The sequence below is a fragment of the Setaria italica genome, chromosome V (genome assembly GCF_000263155.2).
Source record: "Setaria italica strain Yugu1 chromosome V, Setaria_italica_v2.0, whole genome shotgun sequence".
Lineage (NCBI taxonomy): Eukaryota > Viridiplantae > Streptophyta > Magnoliopsida > Poales > Poaceae > Setaria > Setaria italica.
In genome coordinates, this window is record NC_028454.1 from 14,610,617 (window position 1) to 14,630,571 (window position 19,955).

The following is a 19,955-nucleotide window of genomic DNA, read 5'->3' on the forward strand; positions in this document are numbered from 1 at the left end:
TGCAATTAGTTGGGATAAAAGGGTTCGAGGATTTACTCCTAATTAGTATCCAAACATCCAGTGACCTCGTTGGGGGACCGTTTAGCAGGTATCCCTAGTAACCAGTCCTGGCGTACTCCGCTCATTTATCCCGGTTGGTGTTACCAACCGGAATAAAAGGGGGGGTCTTTTATCCCGGTTGGTGTTTCAAACCGGGATAAAAGGCCTCTCAGAGTCTTTTTTTCCCACTAGCCTTTGCAACCGGGATAAAAGGTCCCGGTTGGTGAGCCCCCCACCAGTGACCGAGTTTTAATCCCGGTTGGTGAACCTTTTATCCCGGGCCAACTTTAAACCGGGACAAAAGGGGGTGGATGGAAAGTCGTTTCTCTACTAGTGATAGTTGAGCGGAGTACGCCAGGACTGGTTACTAGGGATACCTGCTAAACTTTAGCAGCTGTCACATAGGATGTTTGGATACTAATTAGGAGTATTAAATATAGTCTAATTACAAAACTAATTGCACAGATGGAGTCTAATTCGTGAGACGAATCCATTAAGGTTAATTAATCCATGATTTGACAATGTGGTGCTACAGTAACCATTTGCTAATGATGGATTAATTAGCTTTAATGGATTCGTCTCACGAATTAGACTCCATCTATGCAATTAGTTTTGTAATTAGCTCATGTTTAGTCCTTCTAATTAGCATCCGAACATTCGATGTGACCCTGCTAAAGTTTAGCACCTCGTATCCAAACATCTTTTTTTTACTCGGGCAAAGAGTTTGTAGGGTGGCAAAATGAATTCAAAAAATGAAGAATTTTTCTATCTAAGCCATCAATCACAATGACAACTCTTTAAGGACTGAACCTCATGTTAATTCTATAACAAAGGATTGTGATCATATATCCTACAAATACAAAAATAGATCAACCTAGGAGGAGCTAAGACGATTTTTCGTTAAGAAGAAATAGGCACCCAAATTCGAGCTAGAGCCTGGGTGATTAGAGTGCATAACCATATCTCTCACCCTAACCAGTTGAGCTAGACTCACTTTCTACATATATCCTACAAATACATCAATTGGCAAAAAAAAAAAGAGTTACACAAACATCATTGGTGCATCATTGTTCCAGGCGAGGCCCAATGGAACACGGAAAGAAAGGCACTAATGTAGGCCGTAGCCCATGACAAGGCTCATACAAAGACGCCCATCCTTTGGCCCGCCAATTCCAATGTCGCCAGCTAAATACAAACAGATCCGATTCATTTACTTTTTATTTTTTGGCACGTTCCCGTTCTTGGTGGCTGGCTGGCTGCGCAGAGTCGTCGTCGACCCGGCTAGCTGCCAAGAGCTCCCACAATCGAAGGAAACGAAAATCTTGATCCCTGCGACGGTGCCAAGGCCACTGGGATACGGTCAGGCAGACGCCGGCAGCCGGCAGCAGAAGATGCCCTCGGCTAGAGTGCAGTGCAGCGGCAGCAAAAGCAAATAAAAATGGTTATCCCACGCTCACATGCGCCACCACCAATCCACCACCATATCCCTATCTTCTTCCCCTGCAACCAAACCCGTGCCGTGCCGTGCAGTGATCCTTCCTCCGAGGCACAGGCACAGGGCACCCCCACCGATCGATCCAATGGCATGGCGGGCGCCATCCTCTTCACATGATCTCACTGTCACACACTTCGAGCTGCTGACTGACCAGCTACAGCTAGCTGTGTGAGCCCCGGGCTCTGCTACAGGCCGAGAAGCCTGCCGTCCTGTGATCCCCCTGCTGCACATGCCTCTCTGTTAGCGCTTGAGCTTGACTCTTGTCTTCCTCGCTCGCCTTCTTCTCCCTCTCACATACTCGCATGGCAACAATGGCAGCGCGTCGTCTTCATCCCCGGTCGTCCTCGTCCAAGAGACAGCAGCTCACCGTTGCCATTCTCCTCCTCTTCTTCCAGACCTTGTGCTGCAACGCAGAGGCAGTGGGTTACAGCGAGCAGGAGGGCGACCGGGTGCGGCTCCTCCCCGGGCAGCCGGCGAACCCGCCGGTGTCGCAGTTCGCCGGGTACGTCACCGTGAACGAGCGCAACGGGAGGGCGCTCTTCTACTGGTTCTTTGAGGCCCAGACGTCGCCGGAGAAGAAGCCACTCCTGCTCTGGCTCAATGGAGGTTGTTGCTTGGACTCGTTTTTGTCTCTTTTATCTTTTTTATTTACATTGCTGTTTAACTTGGCCGTGCACCATGGGTCCATGAATGACAGAGCAAAAGAGCTAGTGGTGTTCTTTGTGTTTGGTTTGCTTTTAGTACTTCAATTTTTGCTGTGGCTCTAAGTTCTGCAGAAGTGAAGTTGCAATTTGCAGGGGATCATTGATCAGGGGGATTATTGAAGCAGAGTAGCAGTGCTCTGTGCTCTGGACCTGGATCACCTTTTATTTTTTATATATCTTTGATCTCTGCTTAAGCATAGTATGAATGTTTTGTGCAAATTATCTTGTTGTACTTGCAATTAAATCATATACTGTCTTTTCCCTCTACACTCTCTGCATTGTGCAAGAAAAATTAGTGCAGTAATATCTGTGCCCAACATGCAGGACCTGGTTGCTCATCAGTTGGATATGGTGCTGCTTCAGAGTTGGGGCCTCTCAGGGTCACTAGCCACGGGGCAGGGCTGGAGTTCAACAAGTTTGCGTGGAACAGAGGTGCTTGCAACAACTTTTTTTTCCTATGCTTAATTAAGATAACTACAGTTTAATCAAGCTTACGTTTTTTTTTTTTTTGCTGTACCTGTTATTGTTCCTGCCAGAGGCCAACTTGCTCTTCTTGGAGTCTCCTGTTGGGGTTGGTTTTTCCTACACCAACACATTCTCTGACCTAGCCAAACTGGATGACACCTTCGTAGGTAATTTCAGTGATATTTTGGGAAGTTTATGTTTAGCTCGTCGCTCGTAGGTAATCCTTCATTTTTTGTAGCTGAGGATGCATACAACTTCCTGGTAAATTGGTTCAAGAGGTTTCCACAGTTCAAGGGCCGCGAATTTTATATCTCTGGGGAGAGCTATGCAGGTATTTCTTTGCATGAGCTACAATGCTACATGGTTGTTCTCAGATCATTAATAAAGAAAACATTCTATACGCTTTCTCACAAAACAAAGGATAGCTCCCCTCAAGATCCTGTTCTGATCTATAGCTACTTAACACGGCCATACACGTCCTTTACATTTTCAAATTTTGATGACCTTCAAACTCTAGAATTTCAGTATGCTACTCCCTCCGTTCCAAATCATAAGTAATTTTGACTTTTCTAGGTTTATAGTTTTTGCTATGCATCTAGACATAGCGTATATCTAAGTACATAATAATATTTTTGAATCTAGAAAAGCTAAAACGACCTATGAGACGGAGGGAGTACCACTTAAAATAAGAAAACTGATCTGATGTTTTAATTAAAAAAATTGTTCTGATGTTGAAAGTTCAGGCCATACATGTCCTTTACAATTTCAAATTTTGATCACTACTAATAATATTTGTATATTTTGTAACCATAAATAAATAAGCATATAAAGACATTATCTGGGAAATTTCCTAGAAGCCATTAAATTTGTTTATGCATATAATAGAGGACTACTGATACTCTTCTGGTTCACAAAATATAATGGCGGGCACAAAGTGCACCATGTGCATGTCACCATGTAGAAAGGAATGGTTTTTGAAATCAGGAAATAATAATCCTTGTAATTATTCACAAAAGCATACTAGTTTTGGGTGGCATCTTATTTTCTAAAAGAAAAATGAACTTCACTACCGCAGGTTTCAGATTCCTTGTTTTTATCTAAAGAAAAGGAGTTTAAGGTTTCTTTAAATAGCATCAGTAGCCCTTAGAGTTAGTATGGTATTACTGACATGTCCACTGGCCATGATATCTTTGAAATAGCACAAACTGGTGGAGCAAAATATTGTTCCCTTTTTTTCTCTGTGCATCACTCAATAAGAATTTTGAATCAATGCAGGTCACTATGTTCCACAACTTGCTGAACTTGTCTATGATAGGAACAAAGACAAGGCCAGCACATATATCAACCTTAAAGGTTTCATGGTGAGAATCTAGGGAAAAAAAGGCATCCTTTGACTATTTTGGCCTTGTCCTTTTATTTGACGATTGGCTGATAAGGAACTGGCATGGCAGCTAACAAGTGAACAATTTTGTGCTATAGGAGAGAAACAGTAACTGGTTCGTAAAAATTTACTTGTATCTGTAAAAATTACCAAAAAAGGCATCCCCACTTTCTGTAACTGTAAAGTAGCTGCATTTTCAGGGAACATTTAAAAATGTGAAGTTCTAATAGGAAAAATGTTGTGCAGTTCTTATGAAATAAGTTCAGAACTTCACGTGTTGTAACACATGGGTTATACCAATGTAGGTTGGTAATCCACTAACTGATGATTACTACGACTCAAAGGGGCTGGCTGAATATGCTTGGAGTCACTCAGTAGTGTCAGATGAAGTTTACGAACGCATCAAGAAGGTGTGCGACTTCAGGATCTCAAACTGGACCGATGATTGTGATAAAGCCATGAGCACCGTCTTCAGCCAGTACCACGAAATCGACATTTACAACATCTATGCACCCAGATGCAACCTTCCTCAGTCATCAGCAGCAGTTGCTGGTGATCAAGAACTCGCAGTTAACGATCAGGTGAGGAACAATTAGCTCAAAAGTATATCCTGCTTCTGAAATCCTAACGCCTTTTCTATACATGGTATTAGTATATCCTGCTTCTGAAATCCTAACGCCTTTTCTATACATGGTATTAGGAACATTTCAGGAGGAGGATAAGGATGTTTTCGGGATATGACGCATGCTATTCTTCATATGCAGAGAAGTACTTCAATAAGGCAGATGTGCAGAGAGCATTCCATGCAAATGTCACTGGAACTCGAAAATGGCAAGTTTGCAGGTGAATCAGCCTCAAATTGTTGTGACAAAAGTCTTCACATACTAGCAATCTGTATGGATTTATTATTTTTCATTCAGAATATAAGAAAGTAGTAGTCAGGAAAAGAAGTTCTCAAACAATGCAGGAGAGCTCAAAGATTAGGAACAGATTGCATGGTTTGACTTTACAATTAATAGGAGAAATTAGCCACCGGTATACATGTGCGTGAATTTGACTTAATTTTACTTTTCATGTATCATGCAGTGACTCAATTTTAAGGTCATACAATTTTTCGGTACTTTCCATCTTACCAATCTACTCTAAGCTCATCAAAGCAGGATTGAGAGTCTGGCTCTACAGGTATGCTTACTCTTAATCGTTTCTCAGTTCTTCTATCAATGCAAAATACACCTTTTGAAACATAATGGTTCTTATGTCTGATTGCTGAAACCTTTAAAGTAGATTTTATATCCGTGATGGTGACTCGATGATAACTGTGTCCATAATCCATGCAGTGGAGATGCAGATGGTAGGGTCCCAGTGATCGGATCGCGGTATTGTGTGGAAGCCCTGGGCCTGCCTATCAAGACACAGTGGCAACCTTGGTACCTAAACAAACAGGTCAGAAGTTCTGAAAATCTTCCACTGTTACCTTGAGACCGTTTATTTAGTTTGAATGTAAATACCAGTAATGTGGAGGATATACAATATTTTAGGTTGCCGGAAGATTTGTGGAGTACCACGGCATGACGATGGTGACAATCAGAGGAGCTGGCCATTTGGTGCCCCTCAACAAACCAGCAGAAGGGCTTGCCCTTATCGACACATTCCTTCGGGGGAAACAGCTTCCTTCACAAAGATGACAAGAATGTTTAGTGTTGCCATGGGGGTTATTTTTTCCAAAAACAATTTGTGAAGGATTGGACGACCTAAGCGTGGAGGTGGAGAGAAATAGCTTTGAAAGAAGGGCTAGTTTTGACTGGAAGTTGATATTCCTATTGAACATTGAATCTTCTAGCTACATTTTGCATCTGCGGATGCCTTGTTTGGAAGTTTTCGGTTGACCAGAACATTGCAATTCTCATTTTGGATATCAGTAATTTACACCAACAAAATTGCGATAAATGGTAAAGAAATATTAGTTGCATGAACCACTTTGCTTGCTGCCTAGGCTTAAATTTGTCTTCTTCAGAAGAATGAGAAAACATAAACTTCCAAAAACATTATATGGCCACATTATTCGAGAAAATAATAATTTGAACCATATTTACCACATATGGGCAAATTATTAAGGTATTCATTTTCGGTTTCTGCATAAAATTTGGTACATATAGAGCCCAAACTCGATATATGTTACATCAATCTTAATATCAGTTATTTCTTCTCTCTTTACTCAGTCAGCCTATTTCATTCTGGTAGTGGCCCTCAGATATCTTTTGTCGGAAGTTGTCGATCCAAAAGAAAGGAATTGATTAGCACAAGTGCCTCTGCTGGCTTATCCTGAGGCACTGTGTGACCTGCTCCTCTGACAGTGGCCATTGTCAGCCCTTCATACTCAACATACCTTCCAGCAACCTGTAATGAGTTTTATAACGTCCTCTTAATATTAATGACCAATGCAAGAAAACATAAAGATTATCAAAATGAATAAGTATGGAAACTTTGGGCTTCTTGTAGTTGTATGATGGCCGACCTGATTTTTGAAGTACCATGGCTGCCACTGTGACTTGATAGGAAGGCCAAGTGCCTCTACCCAGTACCGAGATCCAATAAATGGAACCCTGCCATCCACGTCTCCACTGTAAAAAGAAAAGGAAAACAAGAACTTGATCGATATCAAAACACAAAGGAGCACGAAAGTCCTGAATGCATGACTAGCAGTTATTATATTTAGTAATCCAGCAGAAGACATTACAAGGGCGTGCTGAGACATAACAAGAAACTATTTTTTGTTAAAGCATGAAGGAACATCACCGAATAATATTTAACCGCAGTTACATAATTTTACCTCTCCTTTTAATTTCTATGTTTTCCAGTGCCTAAAGCAGACAGGTGAATTTGCAAGAGCTACATATATACCTGTAGACCCAAATTCTTATTCCACCCTTGACAAGCTTGGAGTAAATAGGAAGAACAGAAAAAACCTCCATATCGTAGTTGTCAAAAATGGGATCACTGAAACAAATTTTCATGATGCCATGTCATATATTCTATCTGATTTGTACGAGATGCATCTCAACTCTCAAGGAAACTCATGCGTATATGTCACCTGCAAAGACTCCATCTTCTATCCTTGATCCATCCACTGGTATTCGCATGAAGTGATTTCTGAACATCCATCCTGTTCAAGTAAGCTTCAACGTAGTTCGAGTAGCACGGATCGTATCCCGAGTACATCCTCAATCTTTTGGCCTTGTTCTAAAATTTCCATTCAGTTACCTTCAGATCCTACCTTCACATTCTCTAGTTGCTGTATCTACTACAGTATGAACAGGAGTTATTGAACAACTCACTTACCTTGGCTTCCTTTTCTACCGTGTTGTCGAAACTAGACGAAACTGCTGATCCATCAGTGTTGCACTTGGGTGCGTACACGTTGTACATATCAATCTCATGGTACATCTTGAATAGAAGGTCCATTACATGGCTGCATTCATTGGTGGTGGGTGAGAGCCTGAAGTCGCAAACATTTTTGACTCGCTTATAAAATTGATCTGAGATGATTGAGTGGCTCCAAGCAAACTCGACTATTCCCTTGTAGTCATAGTAATCATTAGTCTCTGCGTTGCCAACCTATGAATGGTAGGTAAATTAGTTCTTAGGTCTTCCATAGCTTATATTGGAGAACTTGCTGTGTGCAGCATATGCTTCAGAATATTCAAATTCGGTCAATTAAAACAACTGAAAAAGCAAACCATAAAAAAATAATAAAATTGTATAAAAAAAGACACACTACTCATTGGAGCAATATAATGAAAAAATAAGAATCAATGTAAAAAAAAAGAACCAATACACGGGGGAAAAATTTGCACCATTTGTTTGAGACATCTGCAATATAATAATGTGATACATGAGAACGATAAAACTTTAGTATGCATCAATGGTACATGACAATAATTTTGAAAGGAGACTTACTGTTACTAATTTGATATTTCCCTAAACTAAGAAAATTAAAAAGAGGTGGGTTTCTAATTACTTACAATAAATCCTTTCAAATTGATTTGCTTATTCGCTTCAAGGTGCTTGTTGTGGTCATACACCACTTCTGCAAGCTGAGGAACATAATGGCCTGTTGCATCAAAGTTGGTCAGTGTCTCAATCATAAAGATGGTGTTACATGTGTGCATGGCCAGTGTCTCATTGGTGGCTGCGTGGCTTGCCGCATACACCTCAAATTTTTGTGCATGGCCAGTTGGATAACCACCATACTTGAACATTCATACTTTTCTCCATATATTTAGTTGGATTAGACACTTTCCTATCCTTTGACCCTAAATGCTACTGTTTTGGTTCTTTACTTTTGCGGTAACAAATGAAAAGAAGCATTCAAATTCCAGTGAGTCAGTTGTATTTTCAAACAGAATAATTCCCGTCAACTGGGTTGCGGACCTTATGAGAAGGCGTTAGTGGGATCCTTGTGCTCGCGTGGACTGAAGACTGTTGAGAATAGGGTCTGGATGCAGTTTAGGATAACGTTTTTGACTAGAGAATAATGGACAGTGGAAGAATGGAATTTATTCTGATATTGCACGCTTACACTACTGGACATTAAAGAAAGGACAAAGTCGGTATCCTTTCATTGTGGCCTCATTCAATATTGCAATTTCTTTGTTGGAAGAAAGGGAGCTGTCTGCCTCCTTACCTGCATAGCTCTCTCCTGATATGTAGAAGTCATGGCTCTTGTATTGTGGAAATTTGTTGAACCAGTTAACTAAGAAGGTGTAGGTGTCCTTGGCTGCATCATTTTGAAATTTCAATTAACAAACTGAACAGCTCGATTGAATTTTAGATTTCTGTTTAATGAAAATCATTAGTTGAAGATTAATACCGACGAAGCGATCATCAATGTTGTCCAGGTCAGAGGTAGTATTTGTGTATGAGAAGCCAACTCCAACGGGAGATTCCAAGAACAACAAATTGGCCTCTAGTGAAATTTAAAGCAAGGAAACAAAAAATGATTAACATGAAAAACAAAATTGGAACTATACAGAACAGCACGAACTCTACTAATGTGGTCAAAGGAAAATTATTTAGTAAAAACAAGTTCAGTGAAAGCCGGTTTATCTAGGGGAAAACCAAGTAACATGCTGAATGACAGAATAAACAATTGATATGAGTATTACTTCCTGCGTCCTGGAATATATAAGGGACCATGGTATTTAAAATTTGTCCACAAGTATAAAGAATCGTGGGTATATTAATAAACCTTGTCTTAACTTACAGTAAAATAACACATTTCCTCGCTTTTAAAGGCTGGGTACATAATCCCTTGGTTTCATCCAACTAGTTGGTTTAGACGGGATTTAGTGAGGGGAGCATGTCGTATTCTTTTATCCTAGCTAATATGCCCTAAAAAGCCTAGGATCCTATATTTCAGAATGGAGAGAGTACTTTTCTTTTAAGAGAATGAAGGTGGTGAAGTTACTCAAAACATGAAGAGGCAATTGTTATAGGAGGTTTAATTTTATTAGTAGCAGAATTATTGATGTCTCTTGAAGACGTAATGCACCATCATCCTAGTAGCAGAACAAGGAGAGAAGCAAACCTTTATTCCATGCAAATTTGTTGAACTCCAAACCAGTTCCATTGCCGTTGACCAAGAGAGGCCCCAGCTCAGAAGCTGCTCCATAGCCCACAGAAGAACAACCAGGACCTGTAGATAGAAAAAGATACGTTAGCTAACCACTTTGAGAAAGAAAATATCTGTTGCAGAAAGAAGGCATGGCTTCTGAAGAATTAGGAAACTTCGTTTATTTTTAATATATAATGTTTAGGACAAGGTTAGTTAATTAGTTCAAAATTATTTAAAATTGTGGGAGTATTAATCAACTTTGGTATAGTAAAAATGACTATAACTAAGCAAGACTGTAAATCTTATAACTAGATCACTACTGATCATGTTTTGTGGAGCATCCTGCTATCATGGCCGACGCGTACTGCAAACTACAGTGCCTAAGGCAAAAGCTTAAGAAACAACCAAGAACAAGAGCCGCTTGCGTTACATGCAAATTCCTCTCATCATCTTTCTTCGTGCATAACAAGTCATGAAAGCAAAAGAAATGACCAACAGCTAGGGTTTCTCAGTGATAATAACAACCTCCATTGAGCCAGAGGAGTAGAGGCTTTTGAGCCGGCAACGTCTGAGCCTCAAAGAACCAGTAGAAGAGCGCCCTCCCGTTGTGCTCGTTCACAGTGACATACCCCGAGAACTGGGACACCAGAGGGCTCCTCGGCTGCCCCGGGAGGAACCCTAACCGGTCGCCTTCCTGCTCATCTCGTGCTGTGATCGCTAACAGCATGGAGATAGCAACAAAGATGGTGAAGAGTAGTAGATGCCTCGCTGCCGTAGAAGAGGTCATTGGGTTTCTGTTGTGCTCCCTCTGAATGCCAAGCTCTGTGTGTTCTGTGTCCACTACCACTGAGGGAGAGACGATGCTAGATGGCTTAAGCTATTTATAGCCAAGGTACCCTACAATTGTTTGTTTATCGTTTAGGGACTAGGGTGCTTTCCAAATATGCATCATGCATGTGAGCAACATCAGTGTTTATGGACTCAAAAGGTGTATTACTCCCTCCATTCCAAATTGTAGGTCATTTTCATAGATATTATTATACACCTAGACATACACAATATATAGATGCATAATAATATCTATGAGCCTAAAAAAGCTAAAATGACCTGCAATTTGGAACGGAGGGAGTAGTTTGGTACTGTAGAAGTTGTGACTTATGAGCTACGTGTGTTGCTTGCTCATTTGATGATTATCTTTGTGCTATAGAGTTCATTTGGTTGATGTAGTTTCGTGTATTTGCATCATGTATCTTAATAAGGAAAAGCGGGATGCGTAGATATATAGCGATCTTGAAAAACAAAATAGTGTTTGGTTAACTGCATGGGATGATGCAATAACCCATTCCAGCGGAGACACTGACCATCTAAAAGTGTTCGGTGAGTTGTATGCAGGATGCTAGTACCGTAGCAACTGTATACTTGTGACACCCGGTCCAGTTGGATATAGCCTAGTCCATGAGCACCGTGTGCGTATGTTAGTACCACATTGTAGTCGATTAAAAATGAAGCTAACTTATAAGCCTTTATTCTCCAGCCATAGCAGATTCAGGTGAACCCTCTTACACGAAGTGATGATGAAAGTGTAAGCAGGGTGCTATATGTATGCAGGCCTGCCCCTCGGAAGGGCTGCGCTATGCAGCTTTGGAGAGCTTGCATCCACTGATACAAGGAGGAATAGTGCATATAGGCAACCAAACGACTTCTCAAAGGGAATATAGGCCTATGTGGGATTAGATGTTGGCATGTAACATGTTTTCTATGAGCACATATCTTAGCTAGCTAGTTGAGGTCTCCTTGTATGCACATATTATGATTAGTTTGTTTCCATGTAAATAGAATTGAGATCTTACTTAACAATCATGCCTTCATGGAATTTCACCATGATTTTTTCCTTGAGTATCATGTCAGGAAAAAACCTCTTTCTTAGAGGCAGTATGTAGCCATGGTCTCTGTCATGTTCCTTCGCCTTCTGTTGATGCAATGAAGAATGCTTTTGGAGTCAATAAAGTGTCTCCATGGCTCTCCATTTTCTATCATTCATCATGTTATTAGTCAAACAATTTGACTTCTTCATGTGTCTGATGAAGTATTGAGCATTACTTGGCCCATCTCTTATATTTCGCATTTACTTTCTAGCATTTCAGTTATTGCAATTTTCTTTGTGTAATCTACTTTTCTAGAATTTTTGTGCAAGATTAGGGTTCGAATAGTTTGAGCAACTATAGTTCAATAGCTAGCCTCATTTATAAAATTAGGCATAAGGGCTTGTTTTTCGGTATAGCTATTTTCCTAGCTTTGTTATTTCCTTATTAGAGAAATTTTTAGAATCCAACTTACCCTCATTTTTTTGCATCGATCTTTGATCCTTTTATATTTGAAATTTTCAGGACGAGATATGTACTACAAATCCAAAACCACAACTTAACACTAGCCAAATGGAGCAAACTAAAACCACAACCAATCCGTTTCGTGATAGAGGGCCCTTTCACGACCAATCTAAAACCACAACCTTCACATCATGATGTGAAAGCATGTCTCTCTAGACGTACATTAATCAAGTCCAAATGACAACATCCTTTTTGCATTTCTTTTTTATCTTTCTCAATATGTGAAAATACATGTCTCAATTACAAATGAAGTGCTAAATTATGTTTTAGCTATTTTCACCCTAATTTGACTAAAAAGAGGGAAACTTAAAGGATAAGAAAAGTTTTAGCATTTCATAAGGCAGGCAGCACAACAAAAAGTGTCCCTGAGTGGAGTTTGACGCTGACGACACGAGGCAAGCATGGAGCTAGATGGTGGATAAAAGGCCAAGTGGACTTCTGAAAACTGACATTTTCAGGGGGGAAGCTTTTGCATTTATCCTTCCAAAAAATTTCTCGAAATCTGATCAGCTATCTTGGAGAAACGTAGACTTATAATCTGTACTTAATAAGGCACCATAAAAGACTATCAAACTTTTTCATCTTAGTGTGCTTCCCGTGAGCTCACATTGGTCAATGAGCAAATGTCATTTTCGTTGGTCCAGGTCCGGGAAAAGAACCACGCCAGTCGAGACAATTTTGAGGTCAGATTGATGTGAACATGTGCAATCAAGTGCAATGGATAGTACAATTCTTATATAGGACCTTTGGTCAAATGCATGTTGTTCAAGGAAGTTTTCGCTTAGGCAGAATCCTGAATTTTTTTTACTCGCAAACAAAATAAAATGGCAATAATGCTACATGATGCTTGAAAACAACAGTTTAAATAAACGATATTTTTTCCCATCATCGGGATTACGGGATCTGTAACATATGGTACCTATACGTTCTTCACTTCCTCCTCACCCATCAAATACTATATTTTACTCCTCCCTCTGTCACACTTCCTCATTGCCCCGCCCCCTCCCAGCAGCATGCACCCCAACAACTGACAGGCCAGCTGTGCCTGCACTCCGCCCGCCCATGGCTCAATGCAATTGTGACCCAGCCTATGCCCCCAAGCTGTCCCTATAAGATCCTGTTTAGTTGCCCGATTTTGGACAACCAAAATCACCGCGTTATTACTGTAGCATACTGTAGCGTTTCGTTTGTATCTGTGAATTATTATCCAAATATTGACTAATTAGGCTCAAAAGATTCGTCTCGCAAAGTACAATCAAACTGTGCAATTAGTTTTTGATTTTGTTTACATTCAGTATTCCATGCATGTACCGTAAATTTGATGTGATGGGGAATCTTCTTTTTGCATAGTGCCAAAGTTGGGATTTTGGGTAACTAAGCAAGGCCTAAACTGCCCATTTCATGAATCCTAAACCTCACCTGCAACAATGGATCGGTGGCAGTGGCAGTGACATATAGCCAGCCCAAACTCTCTCTCTCTCTCCATTCAATATTTCTCATATTAGCCAGTCTCCCATTGTTTCTATAAATAAATCCCCTGTTTTCAACTGTCCTGTAGGAAACATGTCCTTAATAGGAAAAAAATCAAGAGATCAAGAAGAAACCTAATAAAAAAGCACACATGCAGATTAGTGAGGTAACAACTCAACTTCTCAAAGCAGGCCAGAGCTTTCCATAAAACAGAAATTTAATAACGACAGGACTCAGAACATAGCATCCGCAGACCTGATTAGAAAGAAGCTACATAAGCACAAACCAAGGCTGGTGTTTTTTTCCCTGAGACACGAAGCTCTGAAACGCTGTTAGTCGATGTCAGCACTATGCACTAACAACTACCACAGTGGACTCTCAAAGTTTAAGCAGCTACATGACCTGCCCACAGATATCCTAAAGTTACAATCATTTACCGACAACGTAATCTTTTTCATTTCAGAAAAATTCATTCCGCAAATGTACCAATATGAGTAATTCTTCACTCTTCTCGTTCAGCAATTTATTCTTCAGCCATCAGTTATTTTTGGTTGGCAGTTTTCTGTCTGAAAGGAAAGAACTGATTAACACTAGCGCCTCTGCTGGCTTGTCTTGTGGCACATCATGACCTGCTCCTCTGACAGTGGCCAGGGTCAATCCTTCATACTCAATAAACCTTCCAGCAACCTACATTGGGTTCGATATCAAACGAGCATTGAAAGGAAGTTGATGTTTCAATTTTCAAATTCAGTAGAAATTTAAGAGTGTATTACGGGAATGGGAATTTTAGTGCTTGTTTCAGTGTGACCAACCTGATTATTTAGGTACCATGGTTGCCACTGTGACTTGATAGGAAGGTCGAGCGCTTCTACCCAGTACCGGGTTCCAATAACTGGAACCCTGCCATCCATATCTCCGCTGTAAAAACAGAAGGAAAAAAACATAGTTAGTCCCAGATAAAAAGTAATCACTTGAAGAATTTTATCAGTATCAGAACTCAAATGAGCATAATAACAGGTCCTGGATGCTCCAGTTTGATGGGGCTTTGTGGAAAGAGGAACTCAATTACTACTGAAGGAAACGCCTGCCATGAGGTCACACGCATCGGTCTCTCCTTTGTGGTTATTGATCCTTAGCTACTAGTTGACCTGACATCGGAGGACAAGTGGGCTTCGGGGACATGTGAGATGCTTTAGATGCACTGTTCATTCGATTCTTTAGTAGGAGGACAAAGAGTTTGTGGACTTTGACCATCTCACTTCGTGGTACAGTACAAGAGAATAGGAGCAACATCATCAAACTTTCTCTCTGTTGAGATTTAAGGGAAGGCCGAGTTACAAGTTGCAATAAACTAAATTAGTTGAAACTTGATGGAATATTTGTAAATATAAATAATTGCAATCATAATTTTACTCTTATGATTTCTACAATAATAGTTGATCTGTTGATTTGATCAAGCAAGCAAGCAAACTGCAGGATCCAAACCTGTAGACCCAAACTCTTAGTCCAGTCTTGACAAGCTTGGAGTAAAGAGGACGAACAGTAAATATGTTGTCGTCATAGTTGTTGAATATTGAGTAACTGCAACAAAGTTTGTGAAGATAAGCTTTCATGCCCAGCATCGGTTATCAAATTGCTACTAAAGATGCACCACAAGGAAGACCATGCACATGTGCCACCTGCAGATACTCCATCTTCTATCCTTGATCCATCCACTGATATTCGCATGAAGTGATTTCTGTACATCAATACTGTTCAAGTAATCTTCAATGTGGATTGAGTAGCATGGATCATATCCCGAGTACATCCTCAATCTTTTGTACTTCTTCTGTAAAAATCACATTCAGACATCTTCAGTTGCTTCCTTCATTTTGAACCTATTGTCATATTTGCTACAGTACTTGCAGGGGTTAGTGAATAGTGAAATTACCTTCGCAGTCTTTTCTGTTGTGCTGTCAGAGCTAGATGAAAATGCTGAGTGGTCAGTATTGCACTTTGGTGCATACACGTTGTAAATATCAATCTTATTGTACTGAGTGTATACAAGGTTCATTGCACGGGCGCATTCCCCTGTAAAGAAGATGGTCCTGAAGTTGCAAACATTTGTTACATGCTTGTAAAGTTGATCTGAAATCACCGAGTGGCTCCAAGCAAATTCAACCAGACCCTTTTCATCATAGTAATCATCAGTCACTGCATTGCCAACCTATCAAAAAGTTATGTGTGTATTAGGTATTAAATCTTCAAGAGAATTTAGGCAGAACAGGCTGTGTGCAACATATGATTCAGTTATAGTTGTTTCTTCAAAACCCATAGGACGAATGTTTCCAAACTCAGTCACAAAAGAAGATTAAAACAAAAAAAAGTACACTACAAGCATTAGTTATTGTTTTGCATCTTGTATTGTGGGAATAATTAATATGTAGTTGCTTAAACTAGAAAAATTCTCTCTTTATTTCCCAATAGAAAGATAAAGACTCTTCCCTGGAACATGTAAAAGGAGCCTTTATGTGAGAAGTCCAAAATTTATTTGTCCATGTAGCTCCTCGAGTTGCAAGTACAATACAAAGTCATTTATGGAGACTTAATGATTTTAATTTTCAATTAATTTTTTCACTCCTAAATTAAAACACAAATATGGAAAGGAGATGGCTTTAGATACTTACAATAAATCCTTTCAAATTGAGACGCTTATTCATCTCAAGATGCCTGTTGCGCTCATACACCAACTCAGCAAGCTGAGGAACATAATGACCTGCTCCATCAGACTTGATCAGAATCCTCCATAAAGATTGTGTAACATGTGTTTCACAAATTGGCTGTTATGCCTTGCCGCATGTACCCTCACGTATTTGTGTGCGACAAGTAGGATAACCACCATACCTGAATATTGATACCTTTTTCACTCTAGATTTGTTGGATTGGCCAGTTTTCTACTCTTTGATGCTCAATATGATTGTTTTATGTGTTCAATAAAAAATATGATTGTTTTATGATTTTTTAACTTGCAACAACAAACAAAAATAGTTATTCCAATTCCACTATGTTGGACAGATTTTTTGAACAGATCAACAATTCCCATCAAGTTGCTTCAGGACCTAACAAAAAGCTACAGTGCGATAGTGGGATCCTTGTGTCAGCATGGACCGAATGTTGTAGAGAACAGGAACTGCATGCATTTTAGGACAACCTTTTTTGACTAGAGAATAGTGGACAGTGGCAAGATAGGATTTATTCCTCATTGGGTGCTTACTCTACTGATCGTTAAAGAAAGGCAAAAGGCAGTATCCTTTTGTTGTGGGCTTATTCAATCTTGCGATTTCTTTGTTGGGAGGAAGGGAGCTGTCTGCCCACTTACCTGCATAGCTCTCTCCTGCAATGTAGAAGTCATGTCCCTTGTACTGAGTAAACTTGTTGAACCAATTTACTAAGAAGGTGTAGGTGTCCTCAGCTGGATGTTTGTAAATTTTTTGTTAGCAGTCAGAATATAGAACTCAAACTTGACTTTCAGTTCAGTAAAAGAATCATGAGGCAAAGATCAGTACCGACAAAGCCGTCATCTAGGTAGTCTAGGTCAGAGGTGGTATTTGTGTATGAGAAGCCAACTCCAACAGGAGACTCCAAGAACAGCAAATTGGCCTCTGATGAAATTTGGACCAAGGAGATGAAAAATGAGTTACAGGCAATTTCTGAAACTATACTGAGCATCACCTTATTTTCTGAAAGAACCATAAACACATTTGGCACGAAACACCAATGAAAAGACAAGGGTGACGATGACAGGTTCGATACATGCTAGAATGCTAGATTTAATGAGGGATTTCAGGCGTAACAAACTGAGTTACATTCTGATACATCAAAATAAGGAAGCTAAACAGATGAAGTTTCTGTGCTCAGAAAGACATTTATGTAGTGTAGGAGCTAGGTTTAACCGTATTACTAGCAGCATTACTGCCTTACTGGTGTGGTCTATGGCTGTAACAAATCGTGTAAGTACGTAGCAGAAGTGCAGACCAGGAAAGAGAGCAGCTGACCTCTGGTCCATGCAAACTTGTTGAACTCCAAACCGGTCCCGTTGCCATTGACCAATAGAGGGCCCATCTCAGAAGCTGCTCCATAGCCCACAGATGAGCAACCAGGGCCTGAAGATGCAAATTCAGTTCACTGTCAGTGCAAAGCAAGCAAAGATTAAATTAGAAAAATAATTACAGAACTGAAAAAGAAAGGATAGAAGCACAAGAAAGAAGTAACAAGAACTGCGTGCTTGTTGTTAAAGTAGCTCAATGTCACTCATTGTGCACTGCGAAGTCATGAAGCATAACAAACAACCATGAATAAACAATTTCATTTTAGCAAAGCAAGTGCTCAATCGACAACCTCCATTGAGCCAGAGCAGGAGTGGCTTCTTCTCCGGCGACGTCTGGGCCTCAAAGAACCAGTAGAAGAGCGCCCTCCCGTTGCGCTCGTTCACGGTGACGTACCCGGCGAACTGCGACACCGGCGGGCTCGCCGGCTGCCCGGGGAGGAACCGCACCCGGTCGCCCTCCTGCTCGCCTCTAGTAGCTGCGAGCACCGCCACCGGCAGCAATGAGAGAGCAACTAGGATGGTGAGGAGAGGACGCCGGCGTTGGTTCGCCGCAGGGGAAGAGTCCATGGAGTTCCGTTCTGCCTTTGTGCTCTGCAAACGGTAAGGGAGACTAGCTAGTGCAGAGCTCTGTGTGTGATCACTGATCCGCGTGCACACTACCAACAAGCTCAGTGCCAGTGGGAGGGAGATGATGCATCGCTGCATGGTTTGGGTCATTTATAGCGAGGTGCCCTTCGGTTTGTTTTGTCATTTACTAGGGTGCTTCTCAAATGATGTATGTGGGCAAAATCAGTGGTGGGTGCTCGATCTCGAAAGGTGTTGACTGTTGACTGGTCAGCTCTTTGCTTTTTTAGTTCAGTTGTGCAGTGACTTGTGAGCTACGCGTGTTGCTCGCTTATTAGTCGGTATGTTGCAGCCACTCGAGCTTGCAGGATGATTATCCAAAGTTAAGAGTAAATTTCGCAGGAGTATTTATTTTTTATACTTTTAAGAAACACAGTAGACAGACGTCTATATTTTTAAAAACGAACCAAGCAGAAGAGCCGCCGATTATATTAATAAGAACATGAAACCCAGATCGGCCAATATAACTAATGATGAAAAAAACAAAAAAAGTCACACCGGCCGGTTGGATTGGGACGTCAGCACGCGCCACTCAACACCACCTCACCACTCAACTGTGCAAACAACATCACAGTTGGATTAGGACATCAACACACATCAAACTCAACTCAACTCATGTCAAACAAACAACCTTGACCAGTCGAATTGGGACATCGACACGACCCGCACAAACGTCACCGCTTCTAACTTCTGAGCACCACCGCAAGCGGGCTCGACACCTCCGCAGCATCACCAGATGCCACTCCATGAAAGCGCCGTCCTCTTGGTGACAGCACCACCAAAGCAAGCCCAAAGGGTAGATCGAGTTTTCACCCGCATCCTCCAGCAGGAGGGTAGGACGGAGAGGTGTAGAGAGGACGCCTTCAAGAAAGAAGTGGTGTCAGCGGACGTCGCCGTCCAGGATTTCGTCTCGACCTCAACCAGCCCACCTACGAGATAGAGACCGAGCATGGCCCTGGTGACCAATGCGGGCGTCCCCACGGTCACCGGACTGCACCGCCCACACCACGGACATCCCCGGCGTGCACGCCACCAAACAGGAGCCATTGCCGCCAGGAGCTCTGCCTCCCCTGCTGCCGTAGGGCCCCAAGCCGTAAGGATGAAAGCGGACAGATAAAATCCTATTTCCGTGTGCCCGTTTTTCTATATTTATCCCGTATTTCGAGTTATATGAAAATGAGATGGTAAGGTACGGTAACGGGACGTAAAACGGGCGGGAGTCTCTAAAAATAGGACGGGATACGGTTGAGGGTGTATCCTACCCGTATTTGCTGGATCCTATTTCCAACCAGGATGATCCCGTATTCAACCTGTTTTTACCTTATACAAGATAGGCCAATAAATTAAGTCCCTAACCTCTCCTCAACCTCTCAATCGCTAGTCCATGAGCTAAGCCGGTGCATCCGTCGGCATATCTATTTCAGGTACGTACACAAGTTATGGTTCTGCTACTAGCACTTACAGTTAGCTACTTAACTATTATCTGTTATTCCGTGCAAATAATAGTAGCATTAGCATTAGTAGATTACCAAATAGCAAACCAATTTTGAAGCAGCGGTAGCACAGTAGCACTTGAAGACCATGCAAATAGCGAACTAGTTTGGAACGTGTCGTCCCACTGGTCCCGGTTTCCACCCGTTTCCGTTGTACTTTCACCCACATTTTGTTCGTTTTCGTATACCCGTTTAT

General features: G+C 41.2%; 3 protein-coding genes across 6 annotated transcripts; 1 reads left to right on the top strand and 2 right to left on the bottom strand.

Moving 5' to 3' along the window:
- The first annotated feature begins 1,449 nt into the window (after positions 1 to 1,449).
- Positions 1,450 to 5,999, top strand: LOC101765160 (serine carboxypeptidase-like 26). Of its 2 annotated transcripts, XM_004968626.3 has the most exons (11): positions 1,450 to 1,773; positions 1,853 to 2,140; positions 2,563 to 2,670; positions 2,775 to 2,870; positions 2,942 to 3,034; positions 3,979 to 4,064; positions 4,390 to 4,665; positions 4,785 to 4,927; positions 5,171 to 5,266; positions 5,422 to 5,527; positions 5,623 to 5,999. In XM_004968626.3, the coding sequence occupies exons 1-11, from the start codon at positions 1,764 to 1,766 to the stop codon at positions 5,767 to 5,769; spliced, it is 1,449 nt and encodes a 482-aa protein (XP_004968683.1). In that variant the 5' UTR covers positions 1,450 to 1,763; the 3' UTR covers positions 5,770 to 5,999. The 2 variants fall into 2 exon arrangements, with proteins under 2 accessions (XP_004968683.1, XP_004968682.1); XM_004968625.3 differs by having other exon boundaries at positions 1,450 to 2,140.
- Positions 6,000 to 6,115: 116 nt separating this feature from the next.
- Positions 6,116 to 10,558, bottom strand: LOC101765833 (serine carboxypeptidase-like 26). Its single transcript, XM_004968627.2, has 10 exons — positions 10,224 to 10,558; positions 9,672 to 9,779; positions 8,955 to 9,050; positions 8,769 to 8,861; positions 8,107 to 8,195; positions 7,424 to 7,699; positions 7,176 to 7,324; positions 6,986 to 7,081; positions 6,600 to 6,705; positions 6,116 to 6,481 (listed from the first exon to the last, which is right to left on the bottom strand). Exons 1-10 carry the CDS (start codon positions 10,483 to 10,485, stop codon positions 6,332 to 6,334), a joined length of 1,425 nt encoding a protein of 474 aa, XP_004968684.1. The 5' UTR covers positions 10,486 to 10,558; the 3' UTR covers positions 6,116 to 6,331.
- Positions 10,559 to 13,734: 3,176 nt separating this feature from the next.
- On the bottom strand, positions 13,735 to 18,314 carry LOC101766520 (serine carboxypeptidase-like 26). Of its 3 annotated transcripts, XR_001164045.2 has the most exons (11): positions 17,933 to 18,314; positions 17,590 to 17,697; positions 17,101 to 17,196; positions 16,914 to 17,006; positions 16,222 to 16,310; positions 15,486 to 15,761; positions 15,235 to 15,383; positions 15,041 to 15,136; positions 14,368 to 14,473; positions 14,042 to 14,242; positions 13,735 to 13,957 (listed from the first exon to the last, which is right to left on the bottom strand). XR_001164045.2 is itself a non-coding variant. In XM_004968629.3 (10 exons), exons 1-10 carry the CDS (start codon positions 18,207 to 18,209, stop codon positions 14,093 to 14,095), a joined length of 1,440 nt encoding a protein of 479 aa, XP_004968686.1. In that variant the 5' UTR covers positions 18,210 to 18,314; the 3' UTR covers positions 13,735 to 14,092. The 3 variants fall into 3 exon arrangements, 1 of the variants encoding a protein (XP_004968686.1); XM_004968629.3 differs by having other exon boundaries at positions 13,735 to 14,242; XR_002677642.1 differs by lacking the exon at positions 13,735 to 13,957 and having other exon boundaries at positions 14,201 to 14,242; positions 14,368 to 14,863.
- Positions 18,315 to 19,955: the final 1,641 nt, after the last annotated feature.